The sequence below is a fragment of the Phalacrocorax aristotelis genome, chromosome 2 (genome assembly GCF_949628215.1).
Source record: "Phalacrocorax aristotelis chromosome 2, bGulAri2.1, whole genome shotgun sequence".
In the NCBI taxonomy this organism is placed as follows: domain Eukaryota; kingdom Metazoa; phylum Chordata; class Aves; order Suliformes; family Phalacrocoracidae; genus Phalacrocorax; species Phalacrocorax aristotelis.
Window position 1 is genome coordinate 167,944,854 of NC_134277.1, and position 23,927 is coordinate 167,968,780.

The 23,927-nt window shown below is 64.6% G+C and overlaps 2 protein-coding genes across 3 annotated transcripts in view; one reads left to right on the forward strand and one right to left on the reverse strand.

Moving 5' to 3' along the window:
- The window catches only part of BOP1 (BOP1 ribosomal biogenesis factor), a 72,759-nt gene that overhangs the window by 42,679 nt on the left and 6,153 nt on the right, over positions 1–23,927 (forward strand). For both annotated transcript variants that reach the window (XM_075086005.1, XM_075086004.1), the window contains exon 4: positions 23,543–23,697. In XM_075086005.1, coding sequence (XP_074942106.1) covers positions 23,543–23,697 — 155 coding nt within the window. The remainder of the gene's footprint in view (positions 1–23,542; positions 23,698–23,927) is intronic.
- On the reverse strand, positions 5,408–15,033 carry SCX (scleraxis bHLH transcription factor). The gene is made up of 2 exons (XM_075086009.1): positions 14,424–15,033; positions 5,408–6,116 (listed from the first exon to the last, which is right to left on the reverse strand). Exons 1-2 carry the CDS (start codon positions 14,940–14,942, stop codon positions 6,078–6,080), a joined length of 558 nt encoding a protein of 185 aa, XP_074942110.1. The 5' UTR covers positions 14,943–15,033; the 3' UTR covers positions 5,408–6,077.

Here is a 23,927-nt window from a genome sequence, read left to right on the forward strand (position 1 = left end):
GTGATGCCGGGGGTGAGGCAAGGGGAAGGGGTGTCCAGGGAGCGATGCCAGGGCGAGGGGAGGGGAAGGGGTGTCCAGGGAGCAATGCCAGGGTGAGGGGAGGGGAAGGGGTGTCCAGGGAGCAATGCCAGGGTGAGGGGAGGGGAAGGGGTGTCCAGGGAGCAATGCCAGGGTGAGGGGAGGGGAAGGGATGCCCAGGGAGCGATGCCAGGGCGAGGAGAGGGGAAGGGGTGTCCAGGGAGTGATGCCGGGGGTGAGGCAAGGGGAAGGGGTGTCCAGGGAGCGATGCCAGGGCTGAGGCGAGGGGAAGGGGTGTCCAGGGAGCAATGCCAGGGTGAGGCGAGGGGAAGGGGTGTCCAGGGAGCGATGCCGGGGGTGAGGGGAGGGGAAGGGGTGCCCAGGGAGCGATGCCAGGGCGAGGGGAGGGGAAGGGGTGCCCAGGGAGCAATGCCGGGGGTGAGGGGAGGGGAAGGGGTGCCCAGGGAGCGATGCCGGGGGTGAGGCGAGGGGAGGGGGTGCCCAAGCTCTCCTGGCCCTGCAGCTGGCCAGCCTCACAGCTCAGAGGGCTACAGCATGCCCTGAGGCAGCTCTGTTTCCCCAGCCGCTACAAAGGTGTGTTTAAAGACCCTTTTCCTTTTTTCTCCAAGACCTCTGTAAGGCTTTACTAGCTAACCTATAATTTTCACCTGCATTATTTTAATAGCTTGCCAGCTGCACGTGTTGCTGAAGGGCAACGGAGAAGGGGCTGGGGGAGGCGTATGGAAGTGATCGGGAGCGGTGGCAGCCACGCACAGGCCTCCTGACCCGGGCGCAGCGGCATGTGGGGACACGTGGGCGCTGCTGGAGGGGCCGGGGGCCCCACGCACCGCACCGCCAGGTCTGCGTTTGCCCCGAGCTGCCCTGCACAAGGGAGTCACGCTCAACCTCTGCAAACTCGCTTGTAGTTTAGCTCCGGCGTTTTAGCTCAGCTGCCACGTGGTCCATGCGAGTCAGCAGCGTTTGGACGGGGGAGACGATGGGAAGCCAGGCTGGGCGTAGCGGGAGGCTTGTGAAGAGCAGGCAGGGGCTGCTCGACGCAGCCCCTGGCAGGAGATGACGCCCTGGGTGATCATTTTGCTCACAAGTATTGGAAGTGCCATAAAGCTGCTCGGCTGGCAGCAGGCCTGGCGTCCCCGCCGTTGGGTTTGGAGATCATTGCTGGGACGTCCCAGTCGCTCTGGGGAGCGCGGGGGTCAGCGGGGGTACGGCTGTGGTGGGCAGAAAGCTCCTGCAGCAGAGCTGGCGGCAGCTGGTGCTGGGGTGTCCGGGGTCTGCGTGGGCTCAGGGCGGACAGCCGGGATTTGAAGGGGGGTGAAGCCTGTGGCAGGCTGCAGCCTCCGCCTGCACAGTCGGACGGGTGAAGCTTGCTTTGAGAGCGCTGTGACGGACGTGGCATTCATTCCTGGTTGCACAAGGTGTAGCGGCTTGCTGTGAATGTCTTCGTGCCGCCTCATCCGCGCGTGCGCCGGCTGCTGCTTGCACGGAAAGCAAGGTGCCAGAGGTCTTCTGCTGAGGGGGGCCAAAGGGAGCACGGAGCTCTGTTCGTGCCAGATTAATCACATCAGTGTGACTCGTCAGCTCTGGTCTCTCCACTGGCGGTGGAGGGTTTTTATGAGCGTTTCTGCCTGGAGGCGAGGAAAGTGGCAGGGAAACCGGCTGGTGCCTCCCAGCCCCGCATGCTGCCCAACTCAGGGCAGCGCTGTGGTGGGACCCTGTGGGCCGGTTCCTGGGCGGCACTTGCAGTGCAGTCCCACATCAGGCTTGCTGGGTGACCCTCATGCTTGTGAAGTGGGAGCTTGGAGGGAGAGCCTTTGCCCTCTGCATCAGGGATCTCCGAGCTGTTGGTCTTTTAGCCTGCTGGCAGAATTGCCCGTTTTGTCTCTTTCCGTCCTAGTTGTGGGTCTCCTGGGCTCACAGCGAAGGCAGGAGCTGCAGCTCTTGTCCCTTGCAGGCGACCGAAGGTGGGTAGCTCCGCAGGGGATGGCTGTCAGCCCCGAAGCCCTCCGCTGCTTCTTCTGCATCCAGCAGGAGCTGGGCCTTGCTCCTGGAGCTTCCCGCACGGCTGCGAGCTGGGGACCACGCGCCAGGGCACAGGCGAGGTGCTGAAGGCAAGGGCTGGGCTGGAGCAGGAATTCGGAGAGCTGCAGTGCCCCGGGCTGGCAGCGAGGGGCTCGTGGGAGCCTGCCCGAGGCTTGCTGCCAGTCCCGCAGGAGGTGGTTGCCGAGGGAGCTGCAGCTCGTCTCCTCATCCCCCCGAGCCAGCAGCACGTCCTGGACGTGGGCAGACGTGCGAATCCTGGAGCTACCTGTGACTTCACAGAGCAAATATGTGGTGGAAAATTGCTCTGCGCCCGGGCAGGCCCTATCACACAGCTGAGAGTAATTGCTGCACGGCTCTCTGCGGATGTCCGCCCGTCCCCCCCGGCGCCAACTGGCGAGCAGAAACAGCCTCCTGGGCCGGGAATGCCGGTCCTGGGAGCTTTCACCTCTTGCAGCGTGGCACGTGCGGCGGGAGCGGGGCAGGGAGGTGCGCGGCTGCACCGGGGAACGGACCTGGCTGCTGCCTCCGCTCACGGGCTGTGCCCACAGGACACAACCCGTCTGCGCTTGGCTTTGCGCAGAGCCCGGTGCTGCCAGCAGCACAGCTGGGGAGTGCTGTTAAAGCGGGGGGAAAGCTGCATCCCCCGCAGCTGTACCTGTGCAAGCACGTCCCTTCCTGGCCAGCTCCGGAGCGTTTCTTCCCCGCTCCGCCTGGACAGAGCAGTGTCTGCGCTCGGCCCGTGGTGGCAGAGCCCCGCGGTGATGAGCTGGGAGAGGAATGTGTGGCTGGAAGAGGCCCTGCGGGATCCGGTGGCAGCGCCTCGGAGCCGCTGCCTGCCAAGGTATGCGCAGCGCACCGTCTGCCAGGGCACTGCTGCTCAAGCCCTCCTCTTCTGCTGTCCGTGGCTAAAACCGGTGCCTTCTGCGCCTTGTTGGTGCTGAGCTGTGGCTCGGCAGCTTTGCTTCGGCTCGGCTGCTCCAGCTGCGCAGGGACCCCGCGGATCGCCAGCACCGTTCTGCCAGGCACATGCGAAGGGAAGCTGCGCTGCCTTGCCATGTTTTTATTTGCTTGAGCACCGAACCCCTGTCCCTGCATGACCGCGGCAGCCTCGGTGTGGGTGGGGACAAGTTGGCAGCATCCCTTGGAATTGGTGAAGCATCATTTAAGTGTTGAGTGTTACGACCTCGTTTGCAGGACTCGAAAGGACTCCACTGAATCGAAGTTTTCCTCCCCAATGTCTCCAAATTTCATTTCAACAGTATCCATCACTGCTTGTGTATGCCTTTGAGTCCTGCCTGAGAGGCAGGGAGGCTTTCCAAACCTCTTTCTCCAGCTTCGAAACCACTAATATTGAAATTAAAATTATAAAAATTTCCATGTCCGTAAAGCCTTACATGAAACCCCTGTGCCCAGCTGGGCTCCCTGCGAGTGAAGCGCCAGACGTGTCAAACCCGCAGCCCCACGCTTGAGCCGCTCGGGGCCTCTGAGCCGTTCGGCGTGAAGCAAACGGCCTCTTCCCGCTCCGTTATGCTGGGGGAGCGAGGCCAAGCCGTGCTGCCGCTCGGCTGCCCTGGCACGAGCTGCCTCTGACGTTCCTGCATCCAAGGGCCGTGCAGAGCAGTGAGGGAACCCTCCTGCACCTCCCGCCCGGGGGGGCGGCACGCCTCGTGTCTGGCAGGACGGCCATCGCCTGCGCTGAGCCGGGCTGGGGGACGCTCGTGGCTCGCCGGTGGCAGAGGGCCGTATTTCCTCACCGCTGCTGAACTGGTGTGTTTGGAAGGAGGAGCTGTGGGACAATCATGCCTGGCCACCCCGCTGGCTTCCCGGTGCTGAGCATCCCTGAGTCCCCTTGCTCCCCCCTCGCCTGCCCTGCTGCAGAGCATGGCCCCCAGCCCCTCCGAGACCCACCCGCAGCCCTCGTAATTCATCCTAGGCGAATCGCAGATGCCTTGGGGTTATCTTTGGGGGGTGCCTGCGACCGGTGCAGGGCCACCCTGGGTCCCAGGGGACTGGGGCTCACAGTGGTTCCCCTCTTTGAGAGACGATGTCCCACACACAGCCGGGGGCGAGGTGCGGGGGTCCCCAGGGGTTCAGGACACTGGCTGACAACTCTTTGACTCCCCGTCTTGTCTCAGTGCCCGGGGCAGTGGCTGGCTCCATGCTGTGCTCAGAGGAGAGGTGCTTCATGGCACATTTTAGCTGTCAAGGCTGGGCCCCTCTGCACAGCGAGTACTCGCCAGCGCTGGCAAGGGGTGCGCCGTGGTCTGCTGGCTCCCCGTGTGCCGTGGGGTCTTCTCTGTGTCTGCGAGGAGGAGCGCTGGCTGTGGCCCCCTTCCCCCTGCCGCAGCACATGGAGCCCAGCGCCCCAATGCCCTGCGCCGCCTCCCTTCTTCCTCATCCCTCTCCAGCCCTGTCTCACCGCATCCTCCCCCAGCCCTCATGTACGCACAGGGTGCCGGCGTGCCCTTCCCCGCTGCGCTGCGAGCGCCCTTGGGCATCCCGGGGTGCACCGCTCTTGGTGCCAGAGCACCCCGGGTCCACCGTGCAGAGGGGGCTCCCGGGGGAGGATCAGGGCGACCGGCAGCCGTGTCCCACAGAGGTCTGGGTGCAGGGAGAAGCCAGCGTTTCTGGTGCATGCGGGGCGGGTTGCTTGTGTCTCTGGCGGAGCTCAGAGCCCCAGCCCGTCAGGACCCCACGCTTCAGCAGCCGTTTGGCACCGGGGCTCACCCCCGTTGGGCTCCCGAGCCGCAGGAGGGGCTCGCAGGTGTGCTGACAGCCGAGCAGCCCCTCACCTGCTGCTCGAGAGGGCCAGGGCTCAACCGTTACTCCATCTTGCACTTTTTATAACCCCAGGATGCCGTTTTGGTGGCATAAGGAGCATTTCATTGCCCTGCAGCCAGAGGCCCATGAAATCTCGGAGCGAGCGCTGCCTGGAGGAGCACCAGCAAGCGCTGCGATGCCGTGGCGTATGCGTGTAATTTATTTCCCCAGGAAACTCAGCTCAGCTGCGGCATCTGGTTTTCACCGAGTCCCTGCTTTTTACCTGGCCCTCCAGCTGGGTTTGAGCATGGCACGTGGGGGTCGGTGCTCGCTCTGGGCCACCCTGCGGGAAGGGTTCTCCCCCTGGACCCTGTGCTGGGGCTCCATCCCGAGGGTGGGGGGCAGGCGGAGGGGCCGTGCCCGGCGCTGGGGGAGCAGACCTTAAGCTGCGGCTCAATCGCTTGCTGATCGGATGGTGTCTAGAGCCAGCGTGGGTGAGGGTGAAACCAGAGGTTTATTGTGTGAGGGGGGTCGGGGGCTCTGGAAGGAAGGAAGCTCCCGCCGTGAGTCTGAACCATATTCATTTTTAATTATACAAATTGCTCAGGCTTTATATTATCATATCAATGACATGAAACACCAGCATGTATTGATTAAACTCAACAAATGCAGCACCCCAGGACTCAGAGTTCAGGGGATGGAGTGGCTCAAAGCTGGAAGGGGATGGGGAGAGACGGGTGTTTCCGTAAACGGTTTCACCAGCGCTGCGCAAGTCAGACCTGGGACGGGGCACGTCCGAGCACCGGCTCTCCCCCGGGAGCAGCCGTGCGTGGCATCCGCAGGGTCCGGGGCAGGGACTCCCCTTGCAAGGAGCCCTGGAGCAGGTCCCCTGCCCCTTTGGCTTGCCGGGCAGCGGCTGCGTTGCCTGCGCCGTTGCGGAGCGTCCCTGCGCGGCGAGCGTCCCTCCGAGCCGCCACGCGCGGTCCTGCAAAGTCCTGCCGCCCCCGCGTCCGTGATCGCCTCCCGTCTGCAGGCACCCCTCCGAGCCGGGAGGACGCCCGGCCTCTCCCGAGGCGTGTGTCCGGCTCAGGGTAAGGTCCTCCGGGGTGACGCCGTGCAGCTCTCCCCAGCAGCAGGGTGAAGGCGGGAGTGTCCGTGGCTGTGGTTTTGTGTGTGTGGCTTTTCCATCCTTCCTCCTTCTGCTCCTCCTTGTTGTCCTTCCTGAAAACTATGATCATCTAGCTCCGAATCGCCGTCTTCCTGTCTCGGTCTTTACTCTGCAGAGAAGAAGACCAAGTTAAAAAAACACACCTGGGGCTGGGAGTTTTGCCAGCATGCTGGCTCCAACCCGGGAGCCTCTCGCTCCTCCCTGTGCCGGTGCTTGGCAGGAGAGGCCCGCGGCAGCTCCGCTCCGACAGCCCTCGGGAGCTCTGGGGCAGCTTTCCCAAGGCGGTATCGTCATCCCTCCGTGTCTCTCTGGGGATCCGGAGGGGTCAGTGGGAGCTGAATCTGCCCCAAAGCCCTGCTCCTGCAGGTGCCTTCCCCTGCCCTGGCCCTGATGGGGGCCTCAGGAGCCCTGGCACTTCCACCCACTGCGCCGTGCCCCCACCACGGTCACTCGTCCGGCCACCTGTGTCCCAAGCCCTCTCCCTGGACAGAGGTAGCGGCGGGATGGAAACCCTCCACACTGACCACACTGTCGATTACAGCGCCTGGTTTGGGACTCTGATCCCGCTCCAGCAGCCCGAGTTCCTGTAGGCAGGACCTTTGTACCTGCCGCTGAGGCCTTGAAAATCCATCCCTGTCTGTCTGGTCGCCATCCACAGCTTGCAGGAAACCTTCGTTTCCCATTGCAGAGTCCTCCCAGCCAGCCCCTCCGTGACAGCCAGGCTGCGAGCCAGGCATTGCTCCCCGGGCACCAGGAAAGCCCCCCACCACCAGCACCAGCGCTGCCCCTAACACCAGCACCAGCACTGCCACCACCACCAGCACTGCCACCACCATCACTGCCCCTAACACCAGCACCAGCACTGCCACCAATACCACCACCAGCACCAGTGCTGCCGCCAGCACCAGCACTGCCACCACCATCACTGCCCCTAACACCAGCACCAGCACTGCCACCAATACCACCACCAGCACCAGTGCTGCCGCCAGCACCAGCCTTGCCACCAGCACCATCACTGCCACTAATACCAGCACCAGCGCTGCCACCACCAGCACCACCATTACCCCCAGTGGCCGGCAGACCTGGTGCTTCTCATTTCCAGTGTGATGGGATTTGTGGCTGTCTGGGGTTTGGCCAGGCTGGGTGCAGGTCCCCACCCAAGGACCAGGGGTTAGGTGATGTTTCCAGCTCTCCTCTGCCGGTTTGCGGCTCACCAGCGCGGCCCGGCCGAGGCCACATCCCTGGGCTGGTCGCAGGGCTTGCTGCGGTGCAGCCTCCCCCACGGCTGCACGTGCAGCCCCTGCTCTGACTCTTCCTTTGTTACCGGGGGTGGGGAGGGGAGGGGAAGGGGAGTTCAGCTCAGAAATGGTAAAATTAAATTTCCCAGATGTTCAGGCCCCAGGAGTTCTTGTGCTGTCTGGAGAGGAAATGGGGATTCGGAAAATCCCGCCTCATATTTTTTCCCCTATCACCTTGCCTTTCCGCTGCCATTAAGTGCAGCAGGAACAGTAAATTACAGGGCTGCGGAGCCGTCCCATCTTGTAGATACCGTGGGGGGAGCAGGGGGACGGTGCTGGGCGAGGCACTGAGCTCCTGGGCTCTGCCCATGGCTCTGGGCAGCTCGCCGCTCGCTCATGGCTCCGCGCTTGCAGAAGGCTTTTGGGGATGCACACAGAGCCCCCTGCGCCCCGGCACCGTCGCCGTCCCTGCAGCCCAGCACTCCCCGCTGCCGTGCCACCCCCTGCCCAAATTGGGGCTTTTTGCACAAAACCTGCGGGCGGGTCCGGGCTCCAGGCTAACGCCAAGCCCTGGCTGCCCCGTGGGCTTGGTGGCAGGGTGACCCTGCGCTGGGTTGCGGCACGAGAGGGTGTTGAGCCCTGGGGTAGCTTCACCCATGCCTGCGCTGGGGCCCGGAGCGGCTGCTCCGAGCACGGGGTGCTCCGGGTGCCTCCGCAGACCCGTCAGGGCAGGGCCCTGCCAGCCACGTTGGAGCAAGGGCGGCTTTCCCTGTGCTCGGCGTGGGGCTCGGCTCAGCCCCTCCTGCACTTGCCCTCGGCCGCATCCAGCGTGGCACTCTGCGCCGCAGGAGAGGCGGCTGCCAGCGGTTTTGCTACAACAGCAATAAAACCCCGGGGTGCAGGCAAGCAGCGGGTGACAGGGTCAGCTGGTTCTGCCCAAACCCATCATCCCGCTCCTCCCAACCGCTCTTACCCCGACGAAGGCTGCGAGTTCCTCACGTAGTGTTGAATCACAAGCCCGCTCAGTCAAGGCTGCCTCAAAAACCTTTGCCAGCGTTTTGCCTCCCGAGCGACAGAGCATTAGCAGCCGGCGGCGACCGCTCTCAGAGCCGCTCGGCAGGTCTGAGCCGGGCGCCCGCAGCCGCACGAGGTCCATTCAGCGAAACCCCCCCATGACCTGCTGCCTCCCTCACCCGCACGTGTTGCTGAGCTCTCCCGTGCCTACGGCGGGGGCTGTCGGTGGCGGTTCAGCCAGATCCAGCGCTGCCTTCCCGGAACCCGGCCTTGTCCCCTCCTGCTCGGCACGGTGATGCCGGCTGCCCTGGCAGGGCTGTTCACCAGCCACGGCCCTTTTGCCGAGCCCCACAGGTCTCTGCAGGCCAGGCTAACCCCCACCCAGACCCCCACCCCTGCTGCATGGCCACCTCTCCCCTTCCCAAGGCTCCTGTCGTAGCCACTCTGGTTTTCCGGAGGTTTTCATGGCTCTGCTGCATTTTTCTCTGCTGAAAAATCCTCTCTGCTCCCTCTCCATGGGACCAGAGCTCGTTTGGGAGATGCTCTGGAAGAGTTTGCTGCAGCGCTCCTGCCGCGTGCCCCCGGCCAGGGCAGGCATCGTGCAGGAGCTGGGGGTCTGCACAGCCATCACCCTCGTCCCTCCCCTCTGCCGGGGAGCGCTGCGGCCCCTCTCCTCCACATGCCCATTCCTCTCGAGGAGCACACAACCTCTGGGGGACGGCGAGGCATGGACCGGCCTGCAGCACCCGGGTCTTCCCTCCCTGCCTGTGCTGCCCTCGGGGGCAGCAGTGCAACCTGGAGCCGCTCCGGCCCCTTGCACGAAGCTGGTGGTCACCGATCCCCTGCCTGCTCCGCTCTGAGCCGTCCGTGCGGCACAGTGGGTAGCCCTCCGTACCCTCCCTGCGCTCTCCGAGGGGCACCGTGGGGTGGGCCAGGGGGGCCCATGGGCCGCGGGCGTTGTTTTACAGCCTTGCCGTGCTCCAGGCTTGGCTGCTCCTTCCCCACACGTCACCCGGCTGGCGGTGCTGGGGGATTAATGCCACGTTGGTGCCATGACGCTGGCCTGCGCTCCGTGGGGGTCCCAGCAGCCTCTGAAGGGCTGGTGGGTGCAAGTGCACTGCCCTGAGATCCGGGCAGAGGGCTCGTGCTCTGGGACCCCTGCGAGGGGCTGCAGCCTGGGCTGGCAGGAGCTACCCCCATGGTGTCTGTGGGTCTGGGCTCCCAGATGAGCCTGTTCTCACACATCCTGCCCTCACTTTGAGGGGAGGCTTCAGCACCGCTCTGCCTGTGCCCCAAGGTGGAGGCAGGGAGCCCACTGCCCTCAGGGACAGGATAGAGCAAGGAGCACCTGAAACGGGCTGGGGGTTTCAGCCGTGGTCGCTCTTGTGACACCTTTGAGCTCCCAGGTGGTCTCGGTGCCCCCTTCCCAGTTTACTTCCCATGCAAATGCGCGCTCCTGCTCCAGAAGACAGAGTGGCTGATGCTGGACACTTGTCCCTCGTCACTTTAACCCGACTGCTCAGGGTGACCCACGTGTCTCTGCCCCCACGTCTCGTGCCCCCAGGCCCGCTCGCCCCTCGGGCCTTTACGGCTCTACGTAACGCAGGCAGCGGGGACGAGCGTGTCGCGAGGGCTGTTGGCACGCAGAGGATACTGCGAGGGCCCTCAGCCCCAGAGCAGTTTCAGCAAGAGGCCTTGCTTGGATTTGGACTTTTTTGGCATTTAATCAAGCCCAGTCCACCCCCAGCGCAGGCGGGCTGCGGGCTGCCCCGACCACGGCTGTTCCCAGCAGCTCTCCCAGCCGATACGGTCCCTGGAGGGGAAACGTCCCGGTTTGCCCCCGCCAGCACTGTGTGTCCTGGCGGGGACAACGACACAGGCGACAGCCACAAAGGAAAACCTGGAGAAGCACAAGCCCCTCCAGGGGCCGGCAGGGATGGGGTGTCCGGGGCACCACGGCCCCGGGCCCCCTCTCCCAGCGCTCGCTTACGGGAGTGGCATGAGCCTGCTCCCTGGCAATGCTGGGGCCGTCCCATCCGTCGCTGCCACCCGCCCACACGTTGTCCTGCAGTGCCTGTGGCAAGCGTGATGCTCCTACCAGTACGATGTCCGCCTCCCTCCTGCTTATGCCCTGACCGGGGCATAGTCCGAGGCCTTGTCCCCTTGAAGGTTTTTAACCTTTTGCTTAGATCTGAGGGAACTGGCACGAACCTGAGCAGCCGCCACCTAGGCAGCCCCTTTAGCAGAGCTCGGCCTTTCCCCGGCGGGCGGCAGACACCTACACATGAGTCATTTTAAAGAAGGATCTTTGCAGGGAGATGGTGTTGGTTTCAGCTTGATACGGGAAAGTCCCTGGGATAAGGCGGCGTCGGGACGCCTGGGTGCGAGGCGAGGCTGAGTCATGCAGCATGAATCTGGGCAAGCCCCTTTGCCCACTGGGGTGCTGCTCAGCCAGCAAAAGTGGGATGAAGTGAAGGTTGAAGCAGAAAGGTTGCTGCCGTACTCGGCTGTCCCTTGGCCAGCAGCCCCAAACATCCCACGCGAGCCCTGTCCTGTGACCCCTCTCACTAGAAAGAGCCTCTGCAGAGCAGCTCACGCCTTCCATCCCGTTTCTCCCCTCTCTGCAGCGCATCTGCTCGCAGCGACCGCAGACGCTCGCCCGCAGCTTCCCTGGTGCTCCTGCCTTCCTGGCCGGGGTGCCCGGGGACCAGGTGGCATCTGGCCTCTGCCCACAGTCTCGTGGGGCTTCAGTGCCACACGTGCCACCTCCTGCCCCTCTAGACCATGTCGGGCTTTCAACGAGGGGAGCCGTGGCATCGGCTTCCCTCCCGCAGTCACGAGTCGGGTGCAGCCTTCCACGGCTCACAACGGAGACATCGTGCCCGGCACGGACGGAGGCTGGGGAAGGGCCAGGAGCTGGGCAGGCACGGCACATCTTGGGCCTTTTGGGAGGAGGAGGAGGAGGAGGAGGAGGAGGAGGAGAAGGAGGAGGAGGAGGAGGAAGCAGTCGCCAGCAGGCTGGGGAGTCTCACACCGCAGGCTCTCGGGGGGAGCTGCACGGCACGTCTGGCACAATGCAGATGGGCAGGGCTGGTGACAGAGGGCAAGCGGTGCAGGGGCTGGTTTGGGGGCACTGTGAAGGAGATCCCTCACCAGGTTACCCTTTCTTTGGCGAAGCCTCGAAAGCTGGAGCGGGACAGAATCACGTCCCGCGAGGTCGTGTTGGTTGAAATGACACCATTACACGTGGGCAAAGTGACATGGCGGAAAAGCAGACCTTTCTGACGGGGATGGATGAGCTGTTTTGACCTGAGCACCCAGCAGCACAAGACAGTTTCTATTCTGTAAGCTCAGCGTCGAGCGCAGCTCTGTGTGTTTGGAGAGGGGACGTGGCTCTGCCTCCTTCCCTCGTGGGACGGGTAAGCGGGAAGGGGGTCTCCGAGGAGCTGGCACTTGCTGAGGGCGGAGGGCTGCAGCTGCCACGCACGCTGGCGCTGGTCAGCTTTGGGCGCTCGGCGAGGCGAGTGGTCTCGCACGGAGCTGGCTTCTCCCAAAGGGGACGGTGGGCGTATGGCTCTCCCGAGCCGAGGCAGGGTCCGTTCCACCCAGCATCAAACAGGCTGTGAGATCCCAGCTGCACCGTGTTTGCAACTCCAGAGGAGATTGCTTTCATTTCCTCGCCATTTGTCAAAATACCTTCCTGATAAAAGATGGTTTATTTTATTCCTTTAACACACAATAAAACCTATCGAGTTGTTATCTGGCCGTAAAACCTCAAGCACAGACCGAGCGCAGCACTTACGCACAGTCTGTTCGGTCACCTCTTCCCAGCATGCGCCTGACCTAACTTACTTCTCAAGCAAACCAAAGTATCTTGTCCCCTTTGACAGCCGCTGAGGAGCTAATCTTGGGGAGGTTTATCCAGAAGAGCTGCAGGAAGGGAGGTGGCCCGTCTTGGCCCAGGAGTCCCGCACTGCTTATCCTTTCCACACGCCTTGGCACAGACGTGCCGGTCCTGGGGTTTGCTCCCACACAGGAGTCCGTGCTGGGAACTGATGCAAAAGCGGTAACGGGAATTTATCAGAACTGATGCAAAAGTGGCAATACCAGCAAAAGAGGCAGAGAACTTGATCTTTGAAGCTGTTACAGGAGGTTTCCAAACAGGCGGGTAACTGGAAGGCAGGGGAGTTTTCCAGTGCAGCCCTGTAGGAGCTTCCCCACCTGCAGCTTCTGTTTTCAAGCTGGGATAGCGCTGGCTGGAGCAGTTTGCCGGAGCACGAGGGCACGTTACAGCCAGCGGTCTGCATCCCTCGCCCACTGGGGAGAATTTGGCACTGGTGCTCATGAAAGCTAGGGGCAGGGGAAGCGCTCAGTCCCCGCTGCCCAAGCGGAACGAGCCCCGTGTGTTTGCCTTTGATGGCCTAAGGTTTAGCAGTGTAAATCCCAGCAGATGCAAAGACTCCGGACGTCGTTCCCCCTGCCTGCTACTCCCAGCTCTGTCTCCTTCTCTAGTGAATTCGAAAGGACGTGCAAGGGGGATTAGCAGGGTTTGGGGTTTTCCTGCTCTGAAATACTCAAGCTGTCAAGAGTTTGCTCGTGACTGGTTTTACCGCCACTGCTTCATGCTTAATGAGCCTTGAATCCTTAACAAAGACTTCTCCCTCTTCAGGGCGTTACTCATTGGGGTTAAATGGGTTCAAACGGCGGCACGTGCATGCCTGGCTCCGGCTGCCATCCCGACACCTCTGCCGCAGCTCTTGCGCTCTCTTTTACCTCTACCAGAGACCAACAGGTTTTTAAAACCCGGCCACCCGGGGCACAGCCTTCCTGAGCAAGGCTTGAGACTCTTGACAGCCGCCTCCTCCCTGTGCCCCCGTGGCTGCATGTTCGTGGCAAAAGCTGCCCCGTATGCCAGGAGACCACCAAGAGAGAGGCTGCAGCCCTGCACGGCACCCCCGGTGGGGTTTGCTTTCCCCACACGATGGCAGAAGGTCTGCTGGGACAGGCAGGGCTGTGCCGGGGAGGCAGCTGCTCGCTGCCTCTCCCAGCCCATGGCAGTCAGGCAAACGGCCCCCAGAACCTCGGCAGAGCTGCTGCTGAAGCTGAATTTTCCTAGTCTGGCTGCTGGATTCGTGTCCTGCCCCACCTGCCCCCTCACCCTCCATGGGCAGTGGTGCCCACCCCACCGGAGCATGGCAGGCATTGGCTGGTGCCGGTGCCAGGCCGGCGTGGAGACAGCCTGTGCCGGAAGGCTGGTCCTGGCACGAGGCGGTGCTGCCGGACGGGATGCCGGGAGGAGAGCGCTCCCCTAAAGGCATGGGGTCAAGAGCCAGGAGGGGGGGACGCTGGGGGAACTGGGCTGGCCGGGGCGTTATGGCTCCCGCTCGGTGGTAGAGACCCGCCGGTGCCGTTGGGACAGCCATCCCGCCTGCCGAGCACTCGTGGGGCTGGTCCCCGTGATCCTCCCGGGTGCTTGAGGGGCACCTACGTGCCACGGCATTGGCCACAGCTTCCCCCCATCCCTGTCCCGGCACGGCTGCCCGGGACACCAGGCCCTCACCCAGGCGGATGGACCAGCCCGGGGAGCCGGCCCTGCCACCAGCCACCGGCATCAGGGGGCTGGGAGCCCCGGCTGCGGCCAGCCCTGCGCCCAAATCGTTCTCGCCTCTCCATTTGCTGCCTGGACTCTGCCAGAGGGGAGACGCAGACTCTTTCCAGACTCTTACTTTCCCTGTTTCTCTGATTTCCAGCTCCTAAAATCTGTTTCTCACCCTCGGAGGGTTTCCCCTTCTCCCGTCCCTCTGCCGTTCAGCAAACGCGTGCGAGATTCGGACGCAGCTGCTGGAGGCTTTGGGCAGCAAATCTGGACGTGCTAAAGGGAGGCACCGTATTTTCCACGAGTTTCAGGCTCACCGACGGGGTCTGGCATGCTCTCCGGCTCGAGTCAATGCAGCTCCCTCCCACCCGAGCTCCTTCGTCTCTCCCAGCCATCCAATCTCCCCCTCGGCTTGCACCAGCCATCGGTGCTCCACTGGCACCGTAGCTGGCGCCCCGGTGCTCCCTAAGCCCCTCCTCGCACAGCTGTGGCTGGGGACGCCCGGAGGTCCCCCACTCAGCTCCCTCCAGCCAAAAGCCCCGCGGGGACGGCGCGAGCGACCACTTACCAGCTTCCTCTGGTTGCTGAGGCAGAAAGTGCAGATCTGTTTGGGCTGGGAGTTCTCGGTGTCGCGCGCGGGGGGGCTGCTGCCGCCGTGGTGGTAGAAGGCAGGGGTGGTGTGGCAGGGCTGCCCATCCCCGCACGCCTCCCCCACCAGCAGCACGTTCCCCAGGTGGGAGATGTAGCTGGAGGCCAGTCTCAAGGTCTCGATCTTGGAGAGCTTTCTGTCGGCCGGCTCGGTGGGGATGAGGGTGCGGAGGGCGGTGAAGGCAGTGTTGACGCTGTTGGTGCGGTCACGCTCCCGCGCGTTGGCCGTGTGACGCTGCCGGGGCTCCCTGTTGATCCGGTTGGGTTTCTTGCCGCTCCTGCGCTTGCTGGCCTTGATGCCGTAGCCGTCGGCATCCAGGTGGTAGGGCTTCTCGTCCGAGCCGGAGCTCTCGCTGCCGTTCTCCTCATCCTCGGACAGCATGCTGATCTCGGGGTACAGGTACCGGCTGGGGGCCGAGCGCAGCATGGCAAAGGACATGTTGGGCGGCGAGGGGACACCGGGGAAGCCGTGTGGGGGACCGCTGTGCTCTGCCGACCTCCTCCTGCTGCAGGCAACCTCAGCTCCAGGCGCTCATGCTGCTCCCTCGGCTGGGGTCCGGGGAGCCCCGGCTCGCGTCGCCCTCGCCGGGCAGGCTCAGGCTGGGAGGTGGTGCAGCGGGGGGTCCCCTTCCCCAGCTCTCCGCCGGCTCGCTCCGCGCAGAAGGGGTTAAGGGCTGCTCACAGGCAGGGCTGCCTGTTTCCTCTCCCCACACATGTGCATCTTAAGACGCTGAGTGTGGCAGGAGCGGGGAGTTTTATAGCAGCAGCAGTGGTCAGCCAGGCCCCTCCTCCGGCAGGCAGCCCTGCTCTGGCTCTGGAAGTGGGAGCCGAACAGGCTCACGCCTACCTGAGCTCACCCTCCATCCCCGCAGGGGACTTAACCCTTCAGGGCTCGGCTGCGGGTCCTGCCCGCTGCTGGGGGGCTGCAGCCAGCGTGGCGAGGACGTGGAGCGTTTGCTGCGGTTCACCTGCCAGCTGTGGGCCTCAGCCGCGGCTGCCGGCCCGGCATGCGGTGGGCACACAGGGCACGCGTGCAGCATCCTCGCCCACCACCTGCGTGGGCTTGGGTGGACACGGCGCTGCCAGGGAGCTGGGCACTGGCAGTGGGGTTTGTGGGGGCTCCCAGAGGTCCCTGGAGGACCCTGCATGCTGGTGTGGGAGGGAGGCTCCCCTGGCCCCGTGCCTGTGGGGTTCGTGGGCAGCCTGCGCTGGGGAAGGGCTGGGGACAGGGCTGCGTCGCCCCCAGGCCGGGGCTGGGGAGACAGGCTCCTGCTCCAGATTAGCCCCTGCAAAGAGAACCCCTGAGAGCGCTCCCTCCCCTTCCCGCAGCATGACCAAATCCATCCTGCTGCTGCTGCTGCTAATGGGGCAGAGAGGGAGGAATTAACCCTTGAGGAGCTGCCCGCCGGCACACCTCCGCCAAAGCTCCTGCCTGGTGCACGCCTGCTGCTTTAATTTGCTTTAATTTCCCTCCTCAGATACCAAGGACGGCATTCGCATCTCTGTCAGCCTGATAGGTGCGTGTGGATGCGGAGCCCGCTGCTGTGCCCATAACCAGGCCCCGTAACCTGTCTTTATAACGGCCCTGGCTCTGCCAAGCCTGCAAAAACCAGCACCTGCTGGCAGGGCCGGCTTTGCAACCTGCCCCAAACTACCCCCTGCTCCCCTTCCCGGGCCGCCTCATCGCGCCCTGCAGGCAGCTCGAGCAGACTCCTCCGGGGACCAAGGGCTTGTGGGGTCGAGCAGTGGTCCCCAAGGGCCACCAGCAGCGGCCACTTGAGCGGGGCGGTCCTGGCTGGCTGTGCCCAGCCCTGGGACCAAAGGAAACCAAGGCCTCTCCGTGCTCTGCAGGTGAGCATAGAGGCTGGTGGGGAGAGCCCTGCGGCCCAGCCCCGGCGTTGCTCTGCAAGGCTCTTGGCTCCGTGGCAGCCCCAGGCAGGCTTGGTGCATCCCCAGGGCCTGATCGTGGGCCCGGAGCCGTGGAGGTGCTGCAAGGCTGCTCCGGAGCTTGCTGGTCCCTTGTTGCAGAGGCAGAGGGCGGGCAGGGACGTTCAGCCCTGGTGAAGGCCATCAGCCTCCTCCTTCTCCGGGGCCAGGCACATGGGAATGCCCACAGCATCCCAGGCCACCGAGCTGTCCCTAAGGTGTGGAGCTGTGACCCTGCACCCAGGGTGGGTCTGGGGAACCTGTGGCCCTCTGCGTGCCAGAGCAGGCTGTGCCTGAGCTGGCAGAGAGTTGCCTGAGCTCTGGGCTGCCTTGCTTCAGCCCCATAACCCTGTAACACATGAGTTGTGACAGTGGGAGCATGCCCCTTCAGCTGCACGCTCTGCCTTTGCACAAGGAGAGCATCGGCCCAGGCACATCTCCCAGCCCGGCAGAGCTCCTGCCACTTGGCCCTGCTCAGGGGACCCTCAGGGCACCAGCAGGCCCTCACGGGGCGACTGCAGACCCACAGCCTGGGGGGGCTGCAGCAGGGTCAGCCAGGCTGAGCCCCACGGACTGCGCTCCCCGTGCTAGCGGGAGGGACGCCGGCTGCTTTTGGTGAGGGGGGACTGGCAGTCCCCAGCAGCGGCTGCTCCAGCCCTGCCTGCACGCAGCCGGGGGCCGACCCCGCTGCTCCGCTCTGTGTGGTGTGTCGATAAGCTACGTTTTAACTTGGCCAGAAACGGGAGTTGCCATTTGCTGTGAAGCCTCGGGTTTCCCCTCCGTTTCAGAGGTGAGCAGTGCATCCCCCCGAGCGCGGTCCCCGGCAGGAGCTCTGCACGGGGTGTTGTCACTCCGAGGCAGTGTTTTTCACCTTTGCAGTGTGATACCACAGTTAATCAGCAGTCTCGGCAGCTTCTGAAATCCAAGGCACTGTCATCTCCTTCCACAGTGCTGGGCGCTCACCATGTGTGCTTTGGAAACCCAGGCTCCTGTAGGCATCTGCTTTCGCTTAGCTCCACTAATGACCTTGCTTTTCTCTAGCACCTTCTATCCAAGTGCAATCCCCAGGCCCTTTCCCTATGCTGTCCTTCCTGGTGAGGTGCATGTCCGTCTCCCTGTGGCCCAGCTCCTCTGGCTCCGGACTGGGACAGAGAGCGGTCCTGTGTGCAAGCGACACTCAGCCCTGGGTCAGGCCAGAGCACCAGGCCTGGCAGGGGCTTGGAAAGCCCTGGTCTTAAATAAGCAGAGGCATTTGGCGCTGGAGACCGCAGTGTCCCACCCCCCTGGCTCTGTGGCTCTCCTGGAGAGCTTCCATGATGTCCCGATGTGGACATCGCCTTCCCAGCCCTGGCAGGTCACCAGAGCCTCGTGTAGGCGCCTTCTCCTGGGGAGGCCACGGCTGCAGAGGCATGGCCGAGGAGTCTGAAATTCCCTGCTGCGATCCATCCCCTGCCACGGCTTTATTACCTGGAAGCTTGGCCGGGCTGCCTGCAATGACGCCACTGCCGCGCTGCAGAGGAGGTGCTGCCTGCAGTGGCTGCCTGCCTCGCCCTGCTCCCTGCGCCGAGGTGCTGGGCCGTGGCGCGGCGGGGCTTTCGTGGTCCCTTTTAAATCTGCCTCTCCCCGTCTTCAGGACCTGCCCTCCCCAGCTACCAGCCCTGCAGAGCGTGGAGTGCTTGGGGTGGCTTCCCTGCTGTCACCTTGACCCCGGGTTGTGCGGAGCTTCCCTCCATGCAGAAGCTGCCTGAGTGCGTGCCAGACCCCTCGAGGACCCCCCCTGCTACGAGCAGTGCCGCTGGGGGTGCTGGGGGTGCAGAGCCCTCTCTGGCATTGCCGGAGTCTGGACTGCGGTCGCCTCGGTGGGGACACATGAGACGTCCTCATGCCATGGTCCCGGGAACCCCAGCAGTCCCCAGGCATGCTGCTCTGCTCTCCGGGGTGGGGGGTGGGAGGGCTGAGCTTGCCCCGTCCCCTTTCTCCTCCACGTGGACCGGATATTTTCAAGAGAAGAATCTTTCCTACGAGGCTCTCCAGCTGCCAGGAATGTGCGTCTAGGAATGCCCAGGGCCCATCCAAGAACAACTTCCAGACGTGAGGCTGAGTGACGGCAGTCCCTCGCTTCGGGGCTCCAGACTCCCCCGCGCTCGCTCGGAGGACGCGGCTCGCCGGAGGCGATGTGTTAACGACACGGGAGGCAGCCGCGCCGCCCGAGTGGGTGGGTGGGAGGCGAGCGGAGGGGAGGGACGAGGTTGTCGCTACTGGGCTGCTTCGGCACCGTTAAGAAACTCTGTCTGGGAGGAATTTGCTCCTTCCTCTGCACTGTGGGGCTGGGGGAGGACGTGGATCTCACTGCCCTGTGGGGATCTGACTGCCCCGATGTGGATCTCGCTGCCCTGCGGCGGAGCCGCAGCCCGGCCGTCCTCCCATGGTGGCCCCAGGTGTGAACTTCCCTATGGGATTTTGTCGGGCTGAGATCCCGGTCCTGACCCACCCGACGGCACCGTCGGCGCTCTGGGGTTTGCTCCCTGCCCCAGAACAACCAGGGGTAGGGACACCTGATCGGGGCCTCCCAGCATCCTCCCCAGCAGTCACTGGGGTGTCCGTGCTGGTCACGTAAGCACTGGGGATGGGCCGAGCGCGTGGGGCACCCTGCCGGCACTGAGCCCATCCCCGCCGGGCCATGCCGGCAGCCTGCCCACTGCCGCACGGGGCATCTCCCCCCTCGAGGTGCAGGCCGGGGCAGGAGGTCCCGAGCGCCCCTGCAGCGTGCAGCCGGGGTGTGCTCCTGCGTGGCCAGCACGGGACCCCGGTGCTCGCGTTCGAGGGGAAAATGTTCCACGCCTGCTGGGATGCTGTCTGTGCTCCTGGCAAGAGCTTTGCCCAGGGATTCCTGCGTCAAGTCCACAGCTCCTGGCGGAGCTGAGCCGGCCTTCGGGAAGAGACGCCCAGTCTGGGCTTCCAGGCTCCAGGCAAGGCAGCGCTCCCTGCGCGGCAGCCCGGGGCGTTAAAAATACTTGCTTGTCTCTACACTGACTGCGTCTCTACAGCTGAAGGCGGCAGCTCTGCCGTGCCACGGCTGGAGAGCCGGCCCCGCTCACGTCTTTCCCCGTGCGAGTGGAGCTGTAGCATGTGTTCGTCAGGGTGAAGAGAGCATCCATCGCACAGGGCAAAAGGGCAGAGAAGGCAAAGCTGCTCCGATTCCTTGGCCGCACCCGTGCTGCCGATCCTCTAGTCCCCCCTCGCCCTCTGCCCGGCCGCCGTCACTGCCCAGCCTGCCTGCATCCCCGGAGGTGAAGCCGAGAGACTCCAGCATCGCTGCCTGCAGGCTGCGTGGGCAGGACGGCGGCGTCCCCTCCCCTGCTTCTCCCCAGAGGCTCGGTGCCACGTGCGGCACTGCTGAACTCCTGCTCTGCCAGGGCCTTGCGTCCCCAGCCTCGCCGCTGCCAGCAGGACCCCTGCGACCGAGCGAGCTGTGCAGCGGCGTGAGCACACGAGCACGCAGCTCCAGGAGCAAGGTCATTAAAGGCTGAGAGACCTGGGTCTGTTCAGCCTGGAGAAGAGAAGGCTGAGGGGGGATCTCATCAATGCCTATAAATATCTGAAGGGTGGGTGTCAGGAGGATGGGGCCGGGCTCTTTTCAGCGGTGCCCAACGCCAGGCCAAGGGGCCACGGGCACAAGCTGGAACACGGGAAGTTCCCCCTGAACATGAGGAGAAACCCCTTCCCTGTGCGGGTGCCAGAGCAGGGGCACAGGCTGCCCAGAGAGGCTGTGGGGTCCCTTCCCTGGAGACATTCACCCCCCGCCTGGACGCGGCCCTGTGCCCCTGCTCTGGGTGTGCCTGCTCCAGCAGGGGTGGGACGGGGTGAGCTCCAGGGGTCCCTCCCAGCCCCCACAAGTCTGGGATTCTGGGATTCTGTGACATCTAGAAACACAGCGGGGTGCAGCTGGACAGACGGCCACGCGCCTCTGCGTGGCGAGCGTGCCTTGCGCTGCCCGGGAGCGTCGGTGTCACGCTCAGTGCTGAGAACAGGAGCCCACACGAAGCGCTGGTTGTTGCCGGTCCCTCACCCTGTGCAGATCCAAGGGGCTGCAAGCGGGCGGTCGGATGGAGCAGTCCCCGTGCCGCTGGGGACTCCTGCCTCTGCCCAGCAGCCCGCTGGGGAGCCGGTGGCTGCTGCCCCATTGCTTTTGGTGGAAATCTCCTTCCCAGGTGAGGCAGCAGCTCCAGCCCTGGCAGACACAGCGGCTGCGGGCTCCTGCCCGGCCAAGAGCTGGCAGCGCCACACAGGTGTCGTGGCTGCCTGCACGCAGGAGAGCCGTGGGCATTGGGCATCTCACTGGCATCTCCTGGGGCATCCCAGGGACTGGCGGCTGCAGAGCAGCCTGTGCTGGGCTCCCGGAGGCCTCTTGGATAACGGCTTTCCCATTCATCCCACAGGATGAGGCTTCCAGAGCAGACAGCCCAGCGTCTGTCTGTCTGTACGAGCCTCGGCTGGGCAGCTGCAGAGGGCAGCGACCCAGGGGAGCTCAGCCTGCAGATGCAGGGGCCCTGCTGGGTCAGTCCCAGGTGGTCCAGGAAGCCCCCGGGGTCTCGGCCGTGCCCCAGCAGCACGTGGCGTCCAGCCAAGTGCAGCAGCAGCTTCCCGGGACCGGGCCAGCTCTTGCTGATCCGAGGGGAAAATTCCTGCCCGATCCCCGCGGGGTTTGCACACATCCTGCGCTGACTCTGCTCAGAGAGTGATGGATGGGTCCGGCATGGCCCCGGGGGCTCCTGCCGGCTCTGCCTTCCCGGGGCTCCAGGCACCTTTCCGTGGGAGGCTCCGTGTTTGCAAGTGTTTATGGGGACCAGATGGTGCCGCGGGGCAAGGGTGACCCCTGACTGCGGGGTGTACGGGGCACAGGTCGCCTTCACACCTTCGTCCCTCTGTGGCTGTAACTGGGGAGGGGGTCTCTGCGCTCTGCAATGCGGAGGGCAGCTGGGAGAGGCTGGAGGGCCCTCGCTCCCCGCTCCTGCCCGACCCTGCCAGCCCCGAGGGGCAAGATGCTGCCGGGGCGGGCGAGGAGCCAGCGCTGGCGCTGGGGGCCGGGCAGGACCACCCAGCCGGTGTCTGCCTGACCCCTGCCCGCCGGCTCGCATCCTGCCCTCGGGTAGCTGCAGGGGCTCCGTCCCCAGGGCACGGCGCGGGTTTGCTGTCAGCAGCGATGAGCCTGGCGGTCTGCGTTGCCCGCGGGAGCGCCGTCGGGACTGCCTCGGTCTTTTGGTGACTTGCTGTGGCCTCGAGCGCTGCTGCGGGTTGAGTGAGAGCGATTTCGCTACGGGGTTTGAATCTCCCACCTTTCCCTTTGCCAAAAGGGGGTTGTAGCGGGGTGGGGGTTGGTCTCTTCTCCCAAGTTACTAGTGATAGAGCGAGAGGAAACAGCCTCAAGCTGCGTCAGGGGAGGTTTAGGTTGGAGATGAGGGAAAATGTCTTCTCTGCAAGAGCAGTCAGGCCCTGGCACAGGCTGCCCAGAGAGGTGGGGGAGTCACCATCCCTGGGGGGGTTCAAACACCGTGTAGCCGTGGCACCTGGGGACATGGTTTAGGAGGCCTGGGGGGGTTGGGTTGACAGTTGGACTTGATGATCCCAGAGGTCTTCTCCAACCTTAACAATTCCATGATTCTATGAAAAATTCCCTCGCTCCTGTCCATGGGGGTGCAGAGTGAAACGTCCCCGTCTGCCCCCTCTCCACCTGTGGGCTTGGCATCAGGCCCCAGCTGGAGCCGTTCCCAGTGCCCAGCTGAGCTCTTTGGGGCCTCTGTCTTTGCTACTCCTCTCCGAGCCCTGCGCTGGGGCAGCAGGACCTGCCAGGGAGCCGGTGGGAGTCCAGAGCCCCCTCAGGGGCTGGTTTCTGCCCCCAACCTCTCGTAAAGGGAAGCAGAGCAGCTCCGATGTTCCCTCCATCCCCATCTCCCCCAGCCTCCGTCGGTCCAAAGCCTGCAGCAGGTCAGGACAGCTCATCTCCGCAGCGTGTCCCCACGTGAGCTGCTCATGGGGATCAGGGCAGCCGTCCCCCCACGCTCCCCGCCAGTGTCGGGGACAGGAGATGCGGAGCCCAGCAACACCACTGGAACGTGCCTGTGGTGCCGGCTGACCCGCTCCGCCAGTGCACCGCGATGCCGGGGGCTGCTGGCACAGGGACCCGTGGCCACGTGCAGACCCCGGTGGCCCTGGAGCCAAGGGGAGGGATGCAGCCACCGGTGCGCTGGGGGCAGCTGCCTGCTGCCGGTACGGGCAGCCAAGAAAGGCAGCGGCTGGCGGGGCGCGCGTGTGCCTGCGCGCGCGTGCGTGTGCAGGGGGGAGCAGGCCTGGCAGCTGGCGATCGGAAAATGTGAGGCGTGCTCCTGTCTGCGGGACGGACGCAGGAATGCGCTCAGCCGCGGCGCTGCTGACCGCCCGCAGCCCCCTGCCCGCGCACTCCGGCAGGCAGCTGAAGCCTGGCTGCAGCCAACGCCGCGCTCCGGCCTTCCCGCTCATCAAGCCGTGAAAAGGCTTTTAAACCCTTCCTGCTGCGGGAAATGACCCCTGGCGCTCCGTACCTTGACGCTTGCGTCTGCTGCGCCGAGCGTGGAGGAAGGGACCGCGCGTCCCCTGACGAAGCGTGGCTCAGGGCTGCCCACGGTCCTGCAGGGCACTGGGGTCGGAGCTGTGCTCGCAGCCCAGACCTCACCCTGCTGCAGATTTGGGGTTCAGTCATTGCCCTCCCAGCCTCCCCCATCCCGGTGCAGCCCTCTGCAGCCTCGTGCCGCCCCGGCTGCCTGCAGCGGGTGGGTGCCGGGGCAGCGCAGCATGGCAGCGGGCATCAGCAGCTCGCAGCCGGGGTTCGCTTGGCATCCTCACTGCAAGCGCAGGCAGAGCGCCTGCCCGGGCACCGTTACTGCTTTTCAGTGCCTGCACGTGGGCAAGGGGGAGGCAGCGGGGTTCAGCCCTTCTGGGTCAGCCTGTACCTGGGCAGAGGGGTGGATGTCACACACTCCTGCCCCCCTCCCCTCCTTTTTATCCCCCTGGCACTCGGGGTGCATCTGCTTGAAACAGTGTCCCCTGCCCTCCCCTCACACCTCCGCTCCCTGCCAGGACATTCGCAACACCGTGGGCAACATCCCCATGGAGTGGTACCAGGACTTCCCACACATCGGCTACGACCTGGAGGGCAAAAGGATCTACAAGCCCATCCGGAACAAGGACGAGCTGGACGTGTTCCTGGAGAAGATGGAGAACCCCGACTACTGGTGAGCAGGGAAGGCCGTGTCGCTGCACGGTGTGACGCGCTCGTCACGTGGAGTGTGCGTGTCCACACACGTGCGCACCGGGGCTTGAAACACCCCGACTGCCTGGCGCCCGGGGCTGTGGAGCGCAGGCTGGATGGAGATCTCCAGGTCTCCCAGTGTCACTCCTGGCGTGTGGCTTCGGGAGCCCGTGCTTCAAAGTACCGAGGCTTGTACCACCGTCGGGGACAGGC

Coding starts and splice junctions, on each gene's coding strand:
- SCX (XM_075086009.1), bottom strand. CDS start 14,942: ATGTCCTTTGCCATGCTGCGCTCGGCCCCCAGCCGGTACCTGTACCCC. Junction 6,117..14,423: donor TCAGCAACCAGAGGAAGCTG/GTAAGTGGTCGC, acceptor TCTTCTCTGCAG/AGTAAAGACCGAGACAGGAA.